The 22,420-nt window shown below is 48.9% G+C and overlaps 1 protein-coding gene across 2 annotated transcripts in view; it reads right to left on the bottom strand.

The window, feature by feature from the left end:
• Positions 1 to 20,130, bottom strand: part of LOC144149192 (protein Skeletor, isoforms B/C-like) — a 39,545-nt gene extending 19,415 nt beyond the window's left edge. For both annotated transcript variants that reach the window (XM_077680718.1, XM_077680719.1), the window contains exons 1-4: positions 20,007 to 20,130; positions 12,248 to 12,382; positions 6,624 to 6,699; positions 4,370 to 4,472 (exon numbers count right to left, since the gene is read on the bottom strand). In XM_077680718.1, coding sequence (XP_077536844.1) covers positions 4,370 to 4,472; positions 6,624 to 6,699; positions 12,248 to 12,382; positions 20,007 to 20,055 — 363 coding nt within the window. In that variant the 5' untranslated portion in view covers positions 20,056 to 20,130. The remainder of the gene's footprint in view (positions 1 to 4,369; positions 4,473 to 6,623; positions 6,700 to 12,247; positions 12,383 to 20,006) is intronic.
• Positions 20,131 to 22,420: the final 2,290 nt, after the last annotated feature.

Genomic DNA, 22,420 nt, shown 5'->3' with positions numbered 1-22,420 from the left:
TCTGAAGGAAGTTGTTCTCTATCTCTTCGTGTGTTGCAAACTTGCGGGGGATACAGCTTCAAATTATTCAGGTGCGTCAGACGCTGTCAAAATAACTGAGTCGCTAGAAATACGCTTTTTAACGCACTACAGCAACGAAGCGGGCGATTTCTAGCCCAGGCACATTGCCCCTCACAAGCGGAGTGTAGCAGACGACAACGGCGCGAATCCCTAAGCCGACGTCAGAGCCAGGGGGCGCCACTCAAAGATCTCACCGCCAATAGCTTTCGCAGCGGTTCCAGACGCGAAGGAAAGAGTGAAAGCGCTTATCGCAAGTTTCGCAGGGTCCCTTTAAGTTCATTGAGGAGCACGAGCTCGCTCCAGTGCAATTTTTGTCGCCAACCACTGGCGTCGTCCAGTCGGGAATTCCACAATATTTACAACCTCACAGTGAACTAAAGAAAAATATTTTTTCACGGGAAATATAAGCCGTGTTATATTAAAAAAAATATAGCCCTGGGATGTGATGTTTTTTTTTTTTCGTTTTTCACGAGTTTGTTCGTACACTGAAGGTGTGGCGCACAGATTTACGATCCCGGGAATTTGAGTGGGCGCCGCAAGGTGGCGCTACGTTCGCATGCAATTTAAGGGAAAGCGAAACGCAGCTATAATGAAGCATAGAGCTCGGTGGGGGTATAACAAATATGAAGTAGTAAGAGGAATGTGGAAAGGAGTAATGGTTCCGGGTCTCACGTTTGCGAATGCTGTACTCTGCTTAAAATCCGACGTTCTATTGGGCCTTGAAGTAAACCAGAGAACGGTAGGACGTTTCGCCTTAGGCGCACATGGAAAAACTAACGAAGCAGTTCAGGGAGATATGGGCTGGGCGTCGTTTGAAGTTAGAGAAGCTCAGAGTAAAATATGCTTTGAGATGATGTTGAGGGCAATGGATCAACGAAGGTGGGCAGCTAAGGTTTTTAGGTACCTATAGTTGAAAAGCGTGGACACGCAAGTGGTTAGGAAAGACTAGAAGGCTAACGATGAAATACGGAAAGAACAGTGAAGAATCTAAAACAGCCAAGGTAACAAAAAAAGAGGCAAGGCAGATCGAAACAAATAAATAGAGGGAAAAAATGGAAGCTAAAATGTCGTTAGAGATGTACAGGGCTGAGAAGGTGAACATCAGAAAGGAAAATTTCTACGATAATTCCCAGGGCAGTGCTTTGCTTTTTGAGGCTAGAGCAGGTTGCCTGCGAACTAAGAGTTTTGTGGGGAAGTATTCACAAAATGATGGGGTATGCGTGGTCTGCGGAAAAGAAACAGAATCTATGCAGCACATCGTGCTAGAATGTGAGGGTATCCATCCAAATCTACATGAAGGGAATATTAGGCTTCCAGAAGCCCTAGGATTTAAGGGCATCACAGAGGAAGTTAACTTCCAGGCTGTCGAGGGGACGAAAAGAAGATTAGAATGCTGGTGGACGAATAGCCGAGAGGGGAATATTGCCTAGGACAGTTACCACCTGTAACAGGGAAAAAAAAGTATTTCGTGCCATAAGCTTTAGTGCCTGCCCTAAGCAGCGCTAGTATTAAACCAAGAGTGTAAAACATGGTTATATTAGTACTTTTTGGTAAGATGACATGTCATCACCCGCTTCAAAGGGGAAACCAATAGCAATCATCATCATCATCATAATCATTCTTTTCCACATGGCTGTGTAGCCAGTTGCACGTTCACATAAATGAAAAATTTGGCCTTGTTAATGCCTCGAGAACAACGGGGAACCATCACCGGCCATTCAGATGTAATCAGCACGGTATTGCGGGTGGTTGGCATGTAGGGGATGACGTTACACTTAACTGATCACTGAAGGCTGCTATCTTAAATGTTCAAGAGGGGTAGCGAAGAGCCATGCGGCAGTAATTGCGCGGACGCACGTAACCCGTGGGCGCGCAAGCGGACCTCGAGGTGATTTACATTCAGTGCGACTCCGGTAACTGATTTCCATTCACGAGCTCCATTCACTCCGTTCATTTAGAAACAGCGCGCCAAGCTTGGCAGAAGAGAACGCTGTTAGCGGCTCGCTGCATGCTTACCGCTCCCCGATGGGCACTTGGAGTGCCTTGTGAATAAAAAAATCCTCCGCTCAGCTGTTACGCCCGTAGCAACAATATGCTTGAGGGTGCTACGAAGTATCCAGTTGTTAAAGAGCGTGGAGTGAAGAATGCTGAGACTATGCGACGAAGACGTTCAGCCGTGACAAACACGCAATGGCGACATCCTTTGGTGACGTCTTTGCACAGAGATTTGTTTCACACCCGTAGTTCGGCCCGGATTGTTAGGCAGTAAAATTCACGCTTTAGGCACCAGAAACTGGCAGGCAAAACAACGTGCTAGGCTTCCAACGTCCCCAATATAGGCACCATAAACGTTTACACAAATGCGAATAATTGCAAACGAAAATGTGGGCGACCTGCACATGGGACAGGAAAACCAAAAATGTGGTTGTTTATGATGGCACAAAGGCGCCAATAGTTGAAAATTGCCGTTTAATGTTCCCATAAAACTGCTGGACTAATGAAGATCCGTTGATCTGATTCAACAAGGACACTGTTATCGTTCACGCGGCCACTGTCGCTTGCTCGAGCGTCGCAGGTAGTGAAAAAGGCACGAAAAAGAATACTTGAGGGTTGTGGATACTGATTTCAATTAAAATAGCGCTGGTTTATGTCTGCCTCACGCAATTCAATTGCGACACAACAGAAAAATACGCAAGTAACAAACGCAGGAGTCACTACAATTTACCAAGAAATTAATACGCTCTTACCTAAGAACTGTTAGGTACGGTAGTTCACGCGCCTAGCTGGAAGATAGCATTCGAAGTTAGCACAGAATATCTAACAAAATATGCTAAAGACTGTTCAAACGAATCGGAAAGACTTAAGTTCACACTTAAACGTGAGATGCGCAGCAGTTGCGAATAAATTACCTAATGGCAACGCAGGGAGACATGATAAGGGAGTTAAGCGTTATTTTGGCTAAGACGGTGTCTCACATACAATCATTTCCGAATGGAACAATCAAGGCATCCCAGCACTGCCAAATAAACTTTCACATATTCGACGAGCGTTTTGGTGTTTAGCAGCCGAACAGAGTTTTGACCAAAAAGCGCACTTGAGCCCATCGGCGCTGTTATTGTTAAGGCGTACAAAAGCGCAGCTCCGCAGTAATGTTTCGCCGTTGGCAGTTTAATGTGGGATTGAGCTGATAACAAAAGCGTGTTCGATATGCAACCGTTGCTTTGAAAAAAAAACAGTTGTATTTGAGTATGTTTCTAGAAGCGAGGAGGCGACAGCGCGTGTTCGAAGAAATCTGCTTGGAGAGCACGCGGAACGTAGTCCCAGAATCACTGTGAAAATTGTAGAAATATTAGCAAACCAGCCCCATTTCCAAATTTTCTCATTCAAAATTGCGCCTCTTGTCACTGAGAATGAGTGTCCCACTCTACTGCTGCTAGCAGTTGTCTTGTTTGGGGTGGTCGAACTAGAGGACTAGGTTAAACCGCATGGAGTTCTGCACAGTCGGCGCTGGCCGGTAACGCGAATAACAATCTCAAACTGCACCCGAAAGCGACACTCGAGCTCAATGGTGTTCATACAGGGGCCGACATTGAAAATAGGCATCTATAGGCATTCACAGGCATTTAGGCGCACCTCCAAAAAAGGTATTTTTTTGGAGGTTGCGCCTAAAGGTCTTTTTTGGAGGTTGCGGTTGGAGATTGGAGGTTGCACCTTACTGCCTTTCTTGACCTCTAATTCATGGTCATATATCGAAATGGCGCGATAGGAGCGCAAGGAACAGAATAGGCGTCGGCCTAAAAGTATATGTCCAGTGATCAGTGTCTGTCTGATCATTCCGCGGGAACGTCGTTGCCATGAATCTTATTCATCCGCTTCCCAGTACTCTTTTTCTTTCACATGAGTGACTTATAATGCTGACTCATCAATAGCTATTGATTGATTGTAGGGTTTAACGCGCCGACGCAGCGCAGGCGATGAGGCGCGCCGTAGTGGAGGGCTCCGGATTAATTTTGACCACCTGGGGATCTTTAACGTGCGCCGAAATCTCGTACACACGGGCGTTTTTGCTTTTCGCCTCCATTAGAAAAGCGGCCGCCGCGGCCGGGAATCGAACCCGCGACCTCGTGCTCAGCAGGCTCATCAATAGCGCCGAGGGAGAGCGATAAGGGCTGCATATGTCTGTGCGTGGGCTACGGGTCACCTTGGAGTGGTCATTGTCGGGTGCGGGGATTGGCAGCTCATAAGGCGGTGTTATTCGGTCCGTGAATGCACACGCGATAGGGAATCTTCAGAAGGGGGAAGCGCTCACGTTGGCCTCGGTGCACAAGATGCCGAAGTACTCGTAGTCTTTGACGTCTTTCGGAAGCGTGAGGAGCACGTCGGAAGGCTCGTACTTCTGCAGCACGTCTTCACTGAAAGGGGAGAGAAAGAAGAGGTGAAAAAGCTCCCGACGGCCTCTTGTGCCCTGTTGCATCGCACACTGTTTTGCAAGCTTTGACGTGGCCCTATAGATACGACACCTCCCAACCGACCGCAAGCCATCCAATGGTTGGGGCAGTACCAAACCCGTCTTCAAACTTTTGCGCCTTTCTGACCGCGTTCGTGCATGTGCGCAAACATTTAGGACAAATGTGTTAATAAAGGACCTTGTTTCAAAAGTGGGCCGCATTACGCAGATAAAAAAATAAGCAAATAAGGGCACCCCGGTGACGCACGCCCCACGGCTCCCCGAGCGGACTTCCGGCGATGCAATTTCCAGATTAAAGGGAAATTTCTCATTTTTCCCCATCCGAAGGATGAAATTTCGTATAGAATGACACCCAATTGCAAAGAGGCAGTCGCGGCGGAGGCGTCATGGTTTGAAAGTGAAAGTTAAGCAAGACAAAGTAAGCACCCCGCGGCGGCTCAGTGGCTAAGATTACGTTGTGCAGCTGAGCCAGCCAAAGCTCTCCAGTTCGATCGATGCGGCGTCGCTGCTTTTCACATCGAGGCGAAAAAAAAAAAACATCCATTATACGTTAAGCATCTTCCGGTGGTCAAAATTAAATTGGAGCCCCCGCTACAGCGTGTCTTATAGCCCAGGTGTAGATTCGGCGTGTGAAACCCCAGAAATTTGTAACATTGCTGGTAGGTCCAAATGTAGAAATATACAATATTTCTACATCTCACTATAGATGAAACGTTGGAGAAGTCTCGCGCGCCCCCCTCCAACTCCCCCCCCCCTCCCCCCAAAAAGAAAAAGATGTTGGCATCGGTTACATGTTTTCCTCGGCGCTTGTTTGACTTCTTTCGGTAAGCTCCCGCTGTATACGAAAACGAATTAATTTTGCAACATCAAGCACTATACCTATGGATCGCAGCGATATCCGGATACTGCTCACGCTTAGGACCGGAGTGATGGAGAATGCTTGTGTGTAAATCAGGATCGTCTGGGTACATGCAGAACCTGGCCTTCAACATGCAAGAGCGAACAGCGCCAAAAACGATCGCTCCTTTAGTAGAAATAGCGAAGGGTTCTTGCACAGCAGATGCCTTGGTTCATTCCGTGTTACCGCGCGAGTTTGAATTCAGCAGAACGGTATCACTGAATATAACAATTGTAATTTTTTTTTCACACCTTAAATTTAGTTTGTGATCTGCGATGCGAGAGGAGACTGTCAATATGTTGCGGCATGTGACTGATGTTTCAACCGCAGTCAACCAAATGTACCAGTAGAGCTCTGCCCACCATTTCTTTTAGATGCAGAGCATCTGATTCACTCGCCTTGTCCCTCCGGCGACGTCGTCGTCGTCGGCGTTGTCCACCCCTCCCCCATTCTCCTCGCCGCGCCAGCTGCGCTCTCCGCCACTCACCCCCTCTCCTCTCCGATAGCGAACACTCTCTCGCGAGGGGCATTGGATTGGATTCGATTGGCTTGGCTTGGCTTGGATTGGATTTGGATTGGATTGGATTGGATTGTGTTGGATTGTGTTGAATTGTGTTGCGTCATAGCCGCGGCACGTTGCGTCATAGCCGCGGCAGACGCGCTGGGGCCGGCGCATGTGCAGTACTCTCTCTTCCGCGGTTTCCTCTCCTTCGGGCGCGCTGCGCATATAACCGGTGTGCCGTTCTCCGGCGAGAAAGTACGCCAACGTCATCATCGACTGGGACCGGCTTACGCAGTCCCCTCAACGTTATGCGCTCTATAAAACGCGGTCCCTTCGCCGCTCCGCCTATGCGTCGCATCTACACAGGGGTTCCCGCGAGGGGAGGTGGGAGTTTTTATGCACTCCTATTCTTTGAGTATTTCCGAGATGGCGAGGTCGCCGGTTCGATTCCCGGCCGCGGCGGCCGCTTTTATGATGGAGGCGAAAAGCAAAAACGCACGTCTGTACGAGATTTCGGCGCACGTTAAAGATCCCTATGTGGTCAAAATTAATCGGGAGCCCTCCACTACAGCGCGCCTCATCGCCTGCGTTGCGTCGGCGCGTTAAACCCTACAATCAATCTTTTCCGAGATGGGCCAACTCAACTCCGCTAATACCCTAGCGCATGCTCAACGTTACAAAGGTAGGAGCCTTACCTTCCGTCCTCGTCCTTTATTTTTTCGCCGCCCGTTTTTTGCGGGTATTGGCCCGAGCCAGCCCAAAACTGCGCCGCTGCGAAGGCATAGATCGAATACGTCAGTGTCGGCAAGACGCGTTCAAGGGTTGCACACAATGGTTTCGGCTTCGTTGAAACGAGAATAAGTTGCACGAAAGAACTCCTCAAATTAATGCCACGATTATGCTGCAAGTTCCCCTGACATCATTTCATTGTATTTATTGAGCTTCAGGGCTCGAGGACTTAACATAAAGGATCGGATTTTGGCAACAAAATGCGCAAACAATAGATTTAAACACTTCTTGGTGGGTGATGGATTGAAGTTATTCATGTCCGTGATAGAGACTATGGCGGCGGGAAGGTGGCTCCAGTCTCTGCTTTTTCGGTGAGTGAAAAAATTATGATAAAGATAAGTTCGACTAGCTGGCGCAACAGATTTGCTGTTCTTTTAGAATGGGTTGTGGTGAAAGATTTTTTGAAAAAGTGAAAGCCGCGAACCTGTACGTCGGGACTACCGATGAAGAAATGTGCCTTCTTCGTAGACGTTACACTAGAATGGCAGTTACATGACAGTTACTTTTACAATGTCAGTTACACTGGAATAAGCTCTCCGGTTCTTAGGATTCGGTGATGTGACGAGCTGGATCGGGCCACGGCAATTGTTAGTGCTTTGTTCCCACTGTCTCTACAATCGCAATCTGATGGCCTCGAGGAAATGATTTGCAATACGGCTACATTCAACGCGTACCAAGGGGTTTGATTGCTCGTTTGTTTGTTTGCTTTAGCAGCAGATCTGTTTAAGGTATCAGTTCCGCCATTGAGCGTTACTAGAAAACTCAGCCAAGCCGAGCGCTCATGAGCGTGCTCCTCGTGAGTAGTACCCGGCGTCGTCCAGGCTTGCGCATGGGCTTGGGCCACGCGAGGACCTCGCAAAAAATGCCAAGAAAAAATACCGAGCACACGTGAGCCTGCGGCTCTTGAAGAGCACCCGGCGTCGGCCAGCTCGACCTTCGAGAACAGTCTGCCCAGCGTTCGTGGCGTGATCTCTCGCGTGCTGTTCCCCTCGCCAGTTCACGTGCGTTTGCGGCGGAAGAGGGGAGCACAGACGCTGAAGAGTTGAAACTTGACCTGGTTGGTACATATCTTTGAGGGTAAGGGGAGCGCAGCAACGGTACGGAATGAAGACGAGAAAAACGCTCGCGCTTATAAACAACCAAATGATTTTATTGCATCGGGGTGCCAGCTTTATACATGCAGGCCGAACACGAACACAACGGAAAAAAGAAGAAGGGGTGGGGGTGGAGGAACAAGGAAAAACGGCAAGAAATTATTCCTAAAAACGCACAGCAGTGGTGACGGGACACACGTGTCAAGTTGTCAAATGACAATTCTATCTCTCCATGAGTGGACACTCGAAGCCTTAACACAATCTTCACCGCACATCCGAGACATCAAAAATTTCTTCCGTGTTTTTTTTCTTTTAGTGCTGGTTTCGTCGGTGATTAAAAACAAGAAAATCTTCAAAGTATCTAAAGAATTTCTCACGTCTCGTTTCGGCAAAATGTGCCACAAGGCTTCTGTCAAATCTAGCTAATAATTGTTATCTTTTTATTCAAAAGGAGGAGATCTGTGTCGGCTCTTCCGTGGCGCCACTCTTAAGCCATTTGTTGTTCGCTAGATATGCGAGAAGCCATGTGGCGCAGCTTGACGAAACGAGATGCAAGGATGCTTTTACATGCGTTGACGATTTCCTTGTTTCTTTATCAACTGGACAAAACCAACTCTCAACAGAACATGGAAGAAATCTTGATGTCTTGCAGGTTGAGTCGAAGCCCTTACAGCTGACGTCGGAAACTCCTGCAGATTGCAAAAATAAGATTTTTAGATCTAGAATTACATTCAATAACACGCATGTGTTGGACATAGGCTTCTCGCTCTCAAAAACCCTCCTGTCCCACTCCTCATGTCCCTCGAAACTTGTGAAGAGAAGCACAGCAAAGGCTTGCCTGGGGGCGTCCATTGGATGGTCTTGCGAGCATTCAGTGGAGGCAAGTTCTACTTCGCAGGTTTGTAGGTCAGCTGACGCGGGCTTCCCAGGCCAAATTTTGAAAATTGTAGTGGAATAACTACTCTGTGAGATCAGAACTGCCAACAAAGCGAGTCGGGAACCTTCTGAGTGACCTTGTGTACATAAAGTTTCTCACAATATTAGCAAAAAACAAAACCTTTCGCTTTTTGCTACCACCCCTCGTGCGGTTTTCCTCCCCGTCTCGTTCCTCTCTTGATGAACCGAACAGATATGTGTTCATTGCAGTTCCGTTTTCCCGCCTTCGCTGTGATCGCTCGCCTTCTCCTGCGACAGCTCGCATCCTTTTATCTTTTTTTTTTGTTCTGTCTGGCACACCCGAGTGACAGTTCTGCTCTTTTTCAAAAGACGATAGTCTTTCTTGGGCGACTTAAACCCAGAAATTTTGGTCTGTCTGTATGTCTGTTTGTCTGTCTGTGACTCGCTTCAGCCACCCGGCCAAAGTAAAACAGACATTGAGCAATAGTCTTATACTCACAGCCAAAGGTAAACGTCTAAGCCCGGTTTATACGTTCATACTTGTCATTTTTGTAGAACAAGAACAACACATTACGCAAATATAAGGCAGGAAATTAGTACACAAGGGAGATTTACAGTGTTCCTTTATTAAAACATTGATGGATGCTTGTTTTTTTTAAAGCAGATGATATCCTACATCTACTGCAGAAAATTAACCGCCGCCTGCTGTTGCCCGCGCCACCTCCAGGCGGCATATGAAAAATCACACGGCAACAGCAACGAAAGGTTCCACTAGCTAGGTTCCACGTTCTGCTCGGAACGCACGTGGAGCACTGCCACGCGGTTCTATAAACCTTCAAGTCGGCCGCTTCGATTCACGCGCGTCTCCGCCGTACTGCAGCGCTATCATCGAGGAACCCGGCCTGTAGCAGTGGAACGCGGTAAATTCAAATCGCCTTGCGCAAACCTTTAGTGTGTTTACCTTGGGATGAGCGCGACGGTACAGGAACAGCACGAAAGGTGAGCGGGAAAGCAAAGCGGGGCATTTCCTAGGCAAATGTATACAAAAAATATCGTCTTTTGACGACATTTGCAACGAAAGGAGCAGCTAAGCGGCCAATTCTTGTGCTTGCTTTCATCTCGCACGTGCTAAAGCCTTCCTGCGCAAATTTCGAACATGTCGTTTTTTCGCTTCCACGACTATATTTTTCGCTTATTAGCGTACCAAAAATCAACCGAACGAGCTTTCCTAACTAAATGAGCGCAGGGACTGCCGGTTAAGTACATATATTCTGCCTCAAATACACATGTAGTTTTGTTTGCACTAAATGATGGGGACATGTACGACCAGTGGCAGTGGTTCCAAGAGTTCTCTGAACGTTTCTGCTGATATAAAATTCTTGTTCAAGTATCCTTTTAACAATTGGCTGGAAGTCTGAATTGAGGAACAAGCGGGCATCTCTTCGAAGCCTCTGCTCGGCTGCATGACGCCCCGTGAGCGCGGTTGCTAGATACCGTGACTGCGGACGAGCTACGACAAGCTGGGCCCCTAAAGTGCTCCGCACTTCAAAATGAAGTCGCGCAACTTGCACTAGTGCTACAACGGTAGAGAAACAGCAGAGCCGGAGGTCGACCCAGCTTCGCCCCACTCTGACAGCGGATGAACAGTGTGCTGCGGGGCGAGTTGGTAGTTCATTTTAAAATTAGCTACAGCGCGAAAAAGAACCAGGACACTAAAAGACGACGGGACGAGCGCTTCTGTGTCCTGGTTCCTTTTCGCACTGTAGCTAATTTTAAAATGACAGCGGACTCCAGGAGAGAGGGAGCAGCCGGACCCCCCAGCAGTGCAGCGAGTTAAAGACCGTTAAAGTATGTACATACAGTGTTTTAGTCAGTAGCAGTCGTCATCATCCCTTTAGTTGTCGTCTTCCCGCGGCCCAGCCAGCCGCGTAGGGCAAATCCTCTTGTAGCGCGTTCTCGCCTCGGTAGACCTCCACTTCTTCGTCAGATGGTCCGGTCGCCGTCTCCGCGTGTGGATTGTGAAGGTATGGCTTGACAGATTAGTCGACATCGTCTTCAGCGCAGCGGATCGGTGGCGCGGCGGTCGCTACACGACGACGAAGGCGGGAGCTCCTCATGCAGCGAAAGCCCGCGTGCAAGCCTGGATGACTCCGGGCGGTCGCCGCGAGGTACTCTCTCACGTGCGCTCGCTGTTTTCTGTCTACGCCGGACGGATCTTTGCGAGCCAAACAGCTCTGCTGCTTTAAGTAGTGGAAAAAGCCGACACTCGCGTCGTATTCACGGCCCCGAACAAACGTTCACGCTTGTGCAGGAAATTTAATGCGAAGCACAGCGCAGACCTACGAATAGAAGCACTCTCGGCCATTCGATGAGTGCAAACATCAAGTTGTTTACAGCGTCCCGCTGAAATGCCAAAAGTCTTACATAGGCCACACGGGTCGTTGCATCCACAACCGTTTGCGCGAACAGGCCAATGCGCTTTAATGGGTCTGTCGGCGGTCACGCAATGCAAAAGCGGCGACTGCACGCCATTGCTCGAAGAATGCGCGTCTTGGGCCGACATCGGGAGCAGAAGGCACGCGAGATTTTCGAGGCGCTTTGCATTGTACAGTCCCCTGAAGATTGTGTTGGTGGCCCGAGTGTATCGCTCACCGAGGAAGAGATTCCTTATCTGACAACTTGACACATGTGTCCCGTCACGATTCCTGCGTGTTTCTGGGATCGAATTGTTGCGGTTTTTCCTTGTTCCTCCTCCCCATATTGTGCGTGTTGTCTTGGCGTTCGACCACCATGCACAAAGCTGGCGCCCCGATGCGACAAAATGATTTAGTTGTAAGTAAGCGCAAGTGTCCGTCTCGTCTCCGTTCCGTCCGGTTTGTTACTTGCGCTGCCCTCACCACTGTTCCCGCCGGTTTTAGCGCTTGCTAACGCTGTCCACTTTGAAAGAGATGCGAAAGACTGCACGCGGACAAAACGATCCGGGCCTGCCAGCCAGACAGAAGTTTCGGCGGCAAGTTCAGAAATACATGTGGGGTGCAACAGCCGGGTCTCCGACGAAGGCAGAGGCTTTTTCTCCAGCCTTACACAACTACAAGCTGCGCCATTTTTTGTCTATCTGTCTGTCTGTCTGTTACACTACGTCATTGCTTATACTATTCTTCCTATACTACGTCACTGTAGCGCGAAATTTAAGTTTGCAATATCTTTTGCGTAAAACGGAGGAGTGAGCGACTTGACACATCATTAAAAGAATAACCACCGTGAAACGTACCCTATGTTTGGGTGTTTTGCTCCGGTTATAATTTTAATACCTTGCGTTTTTTGGGGTGTTAATAAGAAACATCTCACGTGGCTGGAATAAATGGGAGCGCGATACCAAAGGCTAGCTCTTTCAAACTCAACAATGTTGTATTTTCTCTTCATGGCCCCTTAACGGTGGGCCGTTGAAATTACAATGCACCTGCATCATGCCATTGTAGATGGGCACAGGGCACCACTGCGACATGCTACGTCAAGAGAACAATGAAAATAATACGTACCGGGACCTTGGCCGTCGTACGTCATGTTTACGATGAAAAGTTGCTTTTCGCTGGCGACGTACACCATGCCCTTGAAGTCGTGTTCTTTAGTGTCGATGGGGCCGATCTTCACCCCGTAGTACGCTCCCAGGGTGCCTGCGTGCAGAGCAAAACAGAAGGCGATGACCATCTCTTTTTTTCTTTCGAAATCACTTTACACCAGCTGGTGTCCTCCCTGTATGGCTACAACTGGGCAGCCTAGAAGAAGAAGAAGAAGAAGAAGAAGAAGAAGAAGAAGAAGAAGAAAGGGACTGTTGCTGGTTTAAATCTACATAAAGGGAATATTGGGCTTTCAGAAGCCCTAGGGTTTAAGGGTATCAGAGAGGAAGTTAACTTCAAGGCTGTCGAGGGGACGAAAAGAAGATTAGAATGCTGGTGGACGAAAAGCAGAGAGGGGAATATTGCCTAGGACAGTTACCACCTGTAACAGGGAAAAGAAAGTATTTCGGGCCTAATAAGCGTTAGTGCCTGCCCTAAGCAGCGCTAGTATTAAACCAAGAGTGTAAAACATGGTTATACAGTTGAACACGGATATATCGAACACGGATATATCGAATTATTGTCTATATCGAACAGTGCAAACATCCCCTTGAAAATCCCATGCAAAAGTATAGGACTGTTGTGCGCGTGTATCGAACTTCTGATCACGGGCAAATTCGATATATCGAATTCCGCGCCGAAGGTGCCCCTGAAAGTTTGTTTCCTCTGATGGGGTGGAGTTGGTGATAATGTTGACTCATCGCAGGAGCTGCTTGGCTTGGTGAGACAGAGGCGGCGTCCGCGGCATTATGTCGCTTCGATGGCCTTCAACAACTGTTTTTACGCTAGCACGAGGGGCAGCTCCATGATAGCTAAAACGCGGATAGTGGTTGGGGCGAAAGGACATAAAGGAACAAAAGAAATTGACCGGAGGCACTCTTTTTTTGTGATTGAGCTGTTTGGTGGCTCGTGCAGGGGGAACAATGCGGCGTTGTATGTTTGTTTTGTCCAAGGCATTCATTTCGGAGCAACGAAGGCGGGAATTCGTCGGGCGCAGGCTGCTGAAAAGATGTTGGTTGAAAAGGCGTTCGGAATTCCTCGAAGTAGTTTTGAGGGCGATGCACGCATCAACGTTGACGTAAAGGCGAATGCAGCACAACCCGCCCCGGCTATTCAGGAGCGTGTCGGGTGCAAAACGACTTTGTTGCACGCCTCCAGATGGGGGAGGTGTTCGGTTCGGATACTGAAGATAACGGCACTCAGTGCCTGACAACGTTCCCAACCGCCTACTGCAGCCGATGTTCCGTCAGCGTTATTCGCCTCTGTTGTGGCGCAGTGTACAGCGTTGACTTTATCATTTGTGCGTGTTTGTAATCTTGAAGACAATTTGGCAACCTTTACGACGCAGAAGAAAAAACAAGCGAACCTCAAAGACATTTCAGTGATAAATAAAGTGCGGTGGTCATCATGCTGCGGTTCGGAGTTTCCGTGATTTGAGGGTTAAAACTGTAAACTACCGTTTTCCACGACTTCAGAAAACTCTCAGTGATGTGCGGATTTGTCAGATAATCTTCAGATAGGCGTACTTTATATATCGAATTATCGATATATCGAATTTTTTCCCGATCCCCTTGGAGTTCGATATAACCGTGTTCGACTGTATTAGTCCTTTTTGGTAAGATGACATGTCATCACCCCGCTTCAAAGGGGAAACCAATAGGAATCATCATCGGGAATGAGGAGACGACATTTATTCGAAAGGTATAGGTATATAGTGTCACTAGATACGGTATCACAGTACCGTCGCTGAGGTAGCTGAGGCACGCAAGCATGGAGGAAAGAAAACCATGCACGCAAGTCAGCAAAGGCGGCCATTTTGGTGTTTATCAGGGTTGCCAGATTGCCACTTCTACGGCCTCCCCGCTAACTTCGACCGGGACGTTTGTTAACCACCTGCCGAAGATGCAGCAAAACAGAATATTCGGACCCAATTCTGCTGCTCAAATGCTGCTACTCGCGTTATCTTTGATTCGCGTTGGGAACGACGTCGGTTACGCGCTGCCGCAGAGCAGAGGGGACAAGCTAAGCTTACCGCAGTTGTCCTAAACTAAAACTCATAAACAACAAAATGGCGGCGCCCATGAACCATCGCAGTGTAAACAAATGTCACGTGATGCGAACTGTCCAATGATCATGGCAGCGGCACTGAACAATAGCACAAAAGAGTGCCGACGCTCTGTAACATTAGCTATGGTGGTATTCATTGAGAAGTTTTGCTGTCAATTTCTTCGCTTGGCAACACTGGAAACGGCCACAGACATGGCCGATGCGCCGGAGATGGCGCGGCTTGTGGCGCCCGCACACCGAAGAGAGAGAGAAAAAAAAAACACCGGCTTGCGTCGTCTGCTCCGTTTCAAACAGATTCTCAACGGTGTCGCCAACAGAGATGTTAGTAATCGCACTCACATTGGCTTCGAGGAATTACTTTGCGTTTGGTGAAATAGAGTAAGGAGCGCCCATTCACCCAATACAGTTGTGCTCTTAGCACGGACAAGTACCGCCATCCCGCGGAGCCCGACGTAACCAGTGACGGCGCACTCACATGGTTGCCTGCATGCGCGCCTTGCCAGTGAATACAAGCAAGACATTTCGGATAAATGTCAAATTGCGTGCATCGTCACGGTTCATTCTGGAAATGTATAGTTGCAAGTAAACGTGAACAGGGGCAAAGAGCAGTTGCGTAACCTTCTCCAAGTTGCGGGGACACAATCCCGGCAGTTAGCCGATACGGCGCCCGGTCGGATAGCTGCCGGCGCATATATCGCACCGTGCCGACACCAACGGTCGGTCAACGAACGGTCTGTGGTGATGCACGCACGCGGCCAGCCGACTCGCCCGTGCAGCAATCGAGATTGCGGCACGAAATCACGCAAAGTTCCAGAATCTGGTGCAGAGGAGAGTTTCAAGGTGGTCATCACCTGTCTTTTGTTTTGCCAGCACCGTTTTACACATAGAAAAGGGTGGTGAAATAACGAACACCATTCTTAGAGGGTGTTGAAAGCGCATGGAGGAGGTGTTTCTTAGGTAATGAAATTCCAAGATTTATTGGACGTAATAACTACAGCGCTTTCCCTCCTCCGCATTGCGATAAACAAACGTTTTTGCAAATCTGCATGCTAATTTGTATGACCCTAAAATTCCTTATTTTAAAATCAGCGCTAAAATATCTGATTTTTCCCGAGACGCCCACCGACTCAAGCAAATGACTTCCCTATGCTGGCTATAACAGCAAGGAGAGCAGACGTATTTATGAGGTAAAGTACATAAGTATGCACTCACCCTTCCCGTGCATCCTGTTAATTTTTGATCAATTCATTTTTGGCTCAAGTGTGACTTCTACGTGTTGAATGTCCATCCCAACTGCCACGTGTAGCTGCGTTGCCCACACACTTATTTTAGGGTGCCACAAGCCCACCTTTTTTCACTGCCACGGAGTATATCTCTAAGCCGCCCAGTTTTACTCCCAGTGAAGCCGCTATACTCGGAGCCGCTGCGGCGCTCTCCTCGCCACCGCTAACCCCTCTTTCACCACTGACCGCCACGGAAAAAAAAAAAAAAAAATCATTGCCGGCGTGCCCATTCCTTGCGAAGCCGGTCCTGTGCGCAACGCGGAGTCGGAGTTTGGTGTCAGTATTTGTATCCAGGAATCTTTCGAACAGAGGTGATAGCCAGATGCTAATAACCGACAACAGCGAAAATGCAAGACGAAAACTAATTCCAGGCATTCGGGGCTGTCGGCTTTGGGAGACGGCATTACGACTCCCGGTAATCGTATGTAAGGTAACCTAGCAACCTTGCCGAACGTTCGGAAGTATTGTATTACATCACTTTATGTTGCCGTGGCATGAAAGTATGCCGGCATGCACTATGGGCCCGGAAAAATGTAGGTTGAGTTTCAAAATAACCTAATGTGTGTTTAAGCGTGTGCTGGGTTATACCAGGATTCTAAACAGTAAGGAGGCTTACTGAGCAAAACGAGACACGTGTACGGTAAAAATACAGTAACACTATGTTTGTTCAGGCCCGGAGGGATATTTCAATGCATTTCCCACAGCCATATCTTCCCAATATTCAGATATGCGTTATAATAAACCTGAACTCCAGGAGCAGAAGTATATATAGCAGGAGGAGAAAACTTTATTTAACAGTAAAATCGAGCTGATTAGTGGGCGGGGTCTTCAGTCCAGGACAAGAGAGTAAGAGAAATTTTCTTCAATTCATAAAATGTCATCCTGAGTATGCCGGGATTTGTTTTATTTACGCCTGAAAGGGCTGAAAATAATTAAGCGCTGCTTGGACGTATTCATCGGTTTCTATTCGTGTTATGCTCGAAATCGGCACGTATACTATTTATTGCGTTAGTTACTGAGTATATCAAGCCTTGAACACCGTAATGTCATAACTTTTCGGGTTGAGAGTCAGTTCGTTATAATAACGATGGTTACGGTACAAATTCGGCGCACAAAAGCCGCCTTCGAGTACTCTGGACAAAGTTGTCTGCGCCGTTTCGCGGTGGCGGAGCAAAAACGTTCTCATTTCATTTGCATGGAAATAAACAACGCACGCTGCGGATATGTACCTTCTAGCACGCAGCCATAGCGATAGCCAATTTGTGAAGAAGGTACTCTATGCCTTAGAGGCTGAAGAAAATATCCACACGAACTTTGTGAGCCTTCCGAACATCCTCAAACCTCCTAATAAGACGTTTGTATCGGTGCAGAGAAATAATTCGTTGGTTGCAGAAAAAAAAATTCACCTGATAAGATACCTTAAGGATTGGTTTCCAGGGCGAGAAAAGTGATAGAGAATACATGCAGACGTCTGGCCGCTGGAGAAACGCTAGAGAAACGCATTGCTTGCCACGAATGGGATTCCGTTTTCTAAATTGGTGAATACTAATTCGGTTGTGTTTTAACAGGTATTACAAAGGCAAACGGAGCAACTGGTTCTGAAAAGTAATGATTATAAAAGTTCCCTCAGCTTTCTCGCAATTTCCAAACTTACGAAACTAACTAGTTTATTCGGTATAAATTGGAATCACTAAGCTCACACGCCGAAATGTTTCGGTGTCTGCGCTTGTGTCGCGCAGTGGTGTAGCCCCGAGCAGGCGCATCAGGATGGATAGGTTCCTCTTCCTCACCCATCGAAAGGCGCTCCTCTCCGTTTTCGACTTTTCTTTCTCCCAACTCACGGCCGGGCTACAGCGGCGCCGTCCGCCGCTCTAGACCGACGCTGCTGCTGCGTTTGGGACGCCGCCCCCGCGAATTCCAGGTAACGGCTGGCAGAATGTCTGGTTTCACTCTTTGTAGAGCCACGTGTGTGAACTCAAGTGACGTCGCATGAGCCATTGTTGTGGGTGTCGTTTAAAGGTTTGCTTTCCAGCCACCTTCGCAGCATGGATTGGAGCCAATTTTTTTGTCTACCGGACAATAAACATTGCTCTCTCTTGCGAAACAGGGACATAGGTTGGCTTCAAGCAGGGAGGTTAGTATTTTTCGGACGATGTGGCTCACTGGCGACGTGAGATGGCGGTGGCTGGCAAGTAGCGAACAACCCAAAGCACGAATCGAAGCGCTTCATGGCCCGTACCCACACAGGGGGTTGCGTGCTTCATTGTCACAGCCTTTGCGGACTTATGTCCTGGAGGCAGTGGCGTAACCAGAAATATATTTCGGAGGTGTTAAACGCCACCATGAAGATAAAAGGAAGAAATGAGTGCCCTTCCACTGTGTGGCGAAGGGTGGCCTGCGAAGTTGGACGCAATCAAGGGAAAGCCCGAAACAAACCACATTTGTTTGTAATTTCCGATCGAGCATACTGCCTAGCCGTTTAGCTGCATGGAACTTGGAAGCACTCGAGCTTTATTCTAGCGAACAAACATGGGACTGTCTGTCTCCCTTCCGCGTCGTAGACATCTTATTGTCTTTGTAACACTCAACCCAATCCGCGCGACCCGTGAAGACATCGGACAGTTCGCATTCGTCTGTATGGAGTCCACGTGTAAGCCTCCCGGCAGCACAACGGACATGTCATCACTGAGGGCGTCGCGTGCACTCACCTCCCTCCACTCCCCGTATGCATGCATAAACCGGCCACCGCTTATGTGCGCGTGCTTGAACGTGAAGCACAGCGGCAAATGACGGTTGCGAAAGAGGGGTCGGCGGTGGCACAATGGAACGCCGAAGCAGCGCCGACTGCAGCGGCTTCACCAGAATGAGAACTAAGGGGGAGGGGGGTTAGACTCATACTTCTCCGCAGTAATAAGGAAAAAATTGGCTTCAATTCACGCTGTGAAGGTGCTTGGAAAGCAAAGCTTTAAACGACACACACAACTGCCCATACGACGTCATTTGAATTCAAACTCCTGGCTCTACAAAGAGTGAAACACAGACATTCTGCCAGCCGTTACCTGGAATTCGCGGGGGTGGCGTCCCGAACGCAGCAGCAGCGTCGGCCACGGTCGGGCTAGAGCGGTGGTCGCCGCCGCTGTGGCCCGGCCGTGAGTCGGGAGAAGGAAAACAGAAAGGAGCATCTTTCGAAGGGTGAGACAGCGGAACCTAGCCATCCTGACGTGCTAGCTCGAGGTACACCACCGCGCGACACAAACGCAGACACCGAAATCCTTCGGCATGTAAGCTTAGTGATCTTCATTTATACCGATTTAAACTATTTAGTAAGTTCGAGAATTGCGAGAAAGCTGAGGGAACTTTTATAATCGCTATTTATCAGAACCATTTGCTCCTTTCGCCTTTGTAATACCTGCTAAAACAACCGAAATTGTATTCAATTTAGAAAACGGAGTCCCTTTCGTGGGAAGGAGTGCGTTTCTCTAGCGTTTCCCTAGCGCCCAGATGTCTGTATGTGGTCTCTACATTTTGTTTTCCCGTCCTGGAAACCAATCCTTAACTTATCTTTGCCGTACGACCACTTAATTACATCGGGTCTGGGTTACCCAGGATGGGCTGTCAAACAAGTTAATCAAGCTGTGCGAAGGAAGTGCGCAATGGACGCGAAGTTGCACCAAAATAGGCCCAAAACAACCGCCGCTAAAGCAGAGTACAAAGCCGACGGAATCTACCCGCCGACACGGCCGCCGAGGTGAGCAGTTCCGGCGCGCGTGGAACGCAGGGTAAATTTGCTGCGCCATGTACAGTGCACTCCGTGAGTAAAACCCTCCCTCCTCCCCCCGCACGCCACGACAGAACCGCTGGGTGGTAGAGGTAGAAAGCTTTGCTTTAAAAAACAATCTCATTCTTTTCATGCATTAACCTCGGCGGGCGAACTGACACCGAAACAACCCCCCACCCCAACAAACACACACACACCGCTGGCTGGCCTTCATTCCATCCAGCCTCGGAGCACGCGCCCCACGGGCGCGAGCTCTCGCGCGCCCATGCAGTCGTTCCAGAGTGGCGAACGGCCTCTACACTATAAGTTGATCTGTGGTTGAAAGCAATTTTTGTCATTCGAAGACAATGCTTAATAACGGCGCTCGTTCCCAAAAGGAAGTGCGCCCCGTGCACTGGTCTCGAGTATAACTGGCATTCCAGCGAGAACATGAAGTGGAAGCTGCGCTTACCGGCCGTGCCGCAGCGCGCCTTGCACGACCGAGCTCGCAGCCTCGCCTCCCGTCACACTCCCGCTCCCCGAAAAGGCTCTGCAAGAGCAAGGCTGTTCTTACCTTGCGGGAAGACGGCGGCGAGCACGAGCAGGCTGCAGGGCATGATCATGCTGAATCACTCGACACTGCAACAGCCATGGTCCAAGCAACCGAATGAGCCAACCTTGGCCGGCAGATCATACTGTCACGAGTAAACAGAATTGAATGGGTTAAAATGGCGAACCTGAATACTGGCGGGGGGCACAGCTGACAGCGAGGCACCAAGCAGGACCAGACCAGAACGCCAACCTCACTCGTCGACGTCTTCTTCTTCACTGCCGCGATCGTGTGGCCGCGTGCAACGTACGCCTTTGGTGTTCCACGTTCAAGCTCATGTGAAATTGTAGAACTAGGTGGCGCCACTAGGGAAGTTTTTTGCGCCACCCGAAGCAGCGCTAGTATTAAGCCAAGAGTATAAAACATAGATACATTAGTCCTTTTTGGTAAGAGGACACGTCATCACCCCGCTACAAAGGGGAAACCAACAGCAATCATCAGTCATCATCATCATCATCACCATCATCAAGGCGCTCTTCCGCAAAAAAATGGGTAAGCGCGTTGGACAAAGAAGTTCGGTTGGGAGTGCACTGGTCTCCTTTGCTGTGCCTGCAGGGTCGGGAGGGCGTGGTGGGTACAATAATAACTGAGTGCGCAGATGTGGCAACGAAACAACAGTTCCTAGGAACACTCAAGTCGGCTCATACTAGCTATGAAGGCGAAAGCCTGGCGCCACTTATTCGCGGTGAGATTTTAGGGGCCTTAGGTGAGAAGTTTGAGTGGCGCCTCCTGGCTTTGACGTCGGCTTAGGGACTCGCGCTGCTGTCGTCTGCTAAACTCCGCTTGTGAGGGGCCACAGTGCCTAGCTGTGCTAGATATCGCCCGCTGTGATGCTCTAGTGCATTAAAAAAGTGTATTTCAAGTAATTCAGTTGTTTTACAGCTTCTGACACCTCTGAATAAGTTCAAGCTGTATCCCACACAAGTGTGCAACACACGAGTAGAGAGAGAACACCTTTCTTCAGACCATAACTCGTCCTTTCTAGCTTCTTCGCGAGGTTCAGTGCTCAGAGCTCCTCGATAAGTATTCAAAATGCGTAGTCTTCCCTACACTATTTTTGAGCTGGTCTTACGGAAACTCAACAGACTAATGCAGTAAATAAAACGGCTGTCTTCTATTTCTTTCGTTAATGTGGAATTGTGCTGGACTTCAGCCCAACTTATTAATTCTTCTGCCCGGTTACGAACGTCTTACTGGTAGGTTTGGGGAGGTTTGGAAGGTTCACAAGGTTCGTGTGGATATTTTCTTCAGGCTGTATGGCATACATTCCCTTCACAAATTGGCTTTCGTTATGGCTGCGTGCAAGAAGGTCAAACAAAAAAAGAAGGTGCATATCCGCAGTGTGCGTTGTTTATTAAGATTCAAATACAATGAGCAGGTTTGTGCGAAGCCACCGGGATCGCGCCTCAGACAACGTCGTCCAAAGTACTCGGAGGCGGCTTTTGTGCGCCGAATTTCTATCATAACCATCGTTATCATAACAAAGTGACTCTGAACCCGAACAATTCACTGCTCCAACCCAACAGGAATGAATTTCACCGCTAAGGGGTCTTATTTATACCGAAAGTGGTAACGGTCAAACAAGCGTTCCCTCTAGTTTTTGCACACGCCGCAACATGGTACAGACACGCACAACGCTCTTTCCAGAGTTCGTGAGGGGTGGGTAGTAGTGGCCCACAGTGAGTCCGAGAGAGGGGGTGAGAGGGTTTCTCCGCTGCGGCTTTTGCGTCCTCCGGACGTGTCTCTACACGTCGCGTACGCCGACGCCAAAGTTTGAATCACGCAGACAGCGAGGTGCCAGCGATCCGGCCTTTCTCAGGCATGCAGCGGCTTCTTGGGATTTGTTGGTTGTCACCGCAAGCCTGAGTCACCCACTCAGACACCCACACAAAAGGCGCACTTAGTGGAGGCTTCACCACAACGCATCAGAGCGCTGCTCGAAGCTCGAAGCACAGTGGTGTGCACAGCGGCGTCAAGGCTGTCGTGACGACGAAAAAATTCCCCGCATTTCCCCGAGGGGAAGAATGTGAAAGTGCGAATGCACGAGTTGAATTTGCGCGGTTCGGTAATGTTCGCGAAAGAGAGATCACACACACACACACAACTTCAAAGAAAGAAAGATGCATTTATTCACAGACACCTATTTGTGTTGTCGTTGTACTTGATTGCTAGAGCGGATCTCAGCTTTGAAATTTCGTGTCAGTACTCCTTTAAGCAGGTGCATTAGCCCTTCTCACGCCCGATTCTTGGCCGATCCCCCACGTGGGTATGTGCCATGTCAGCAGCCAGGCAGCGCGCGCCCATCTCCCCCCGTTGCCAAGGAAAACGAGGAGATTCCTGGCCAATCCCCCACGTGGGTATGTGCTATGTCAGCGGCG

The sequence above is a fragment of the Haemaphysalis longicornis genome, unplaced genomic scaffold, assembly GCF_048455015.1.
Source record: "Haemaphysalis longicornis isolate Haplotype H1 unplaced genomic scaffold, Haemaphysalis longicornis Haplotype H1 scaffold_8, whole genome shotgun sequence".
NCBI lineage: Eukaryota > Metazoa > Arthropoda > Arachnida > Ixodida > Ixodidae > Haemaphysalis > Haemaphysalis longicornis.
Note: the sequence above shows the minus strand (reverse complement) of the source record. Positions and strands in the feature narration are given on the sequence as shown.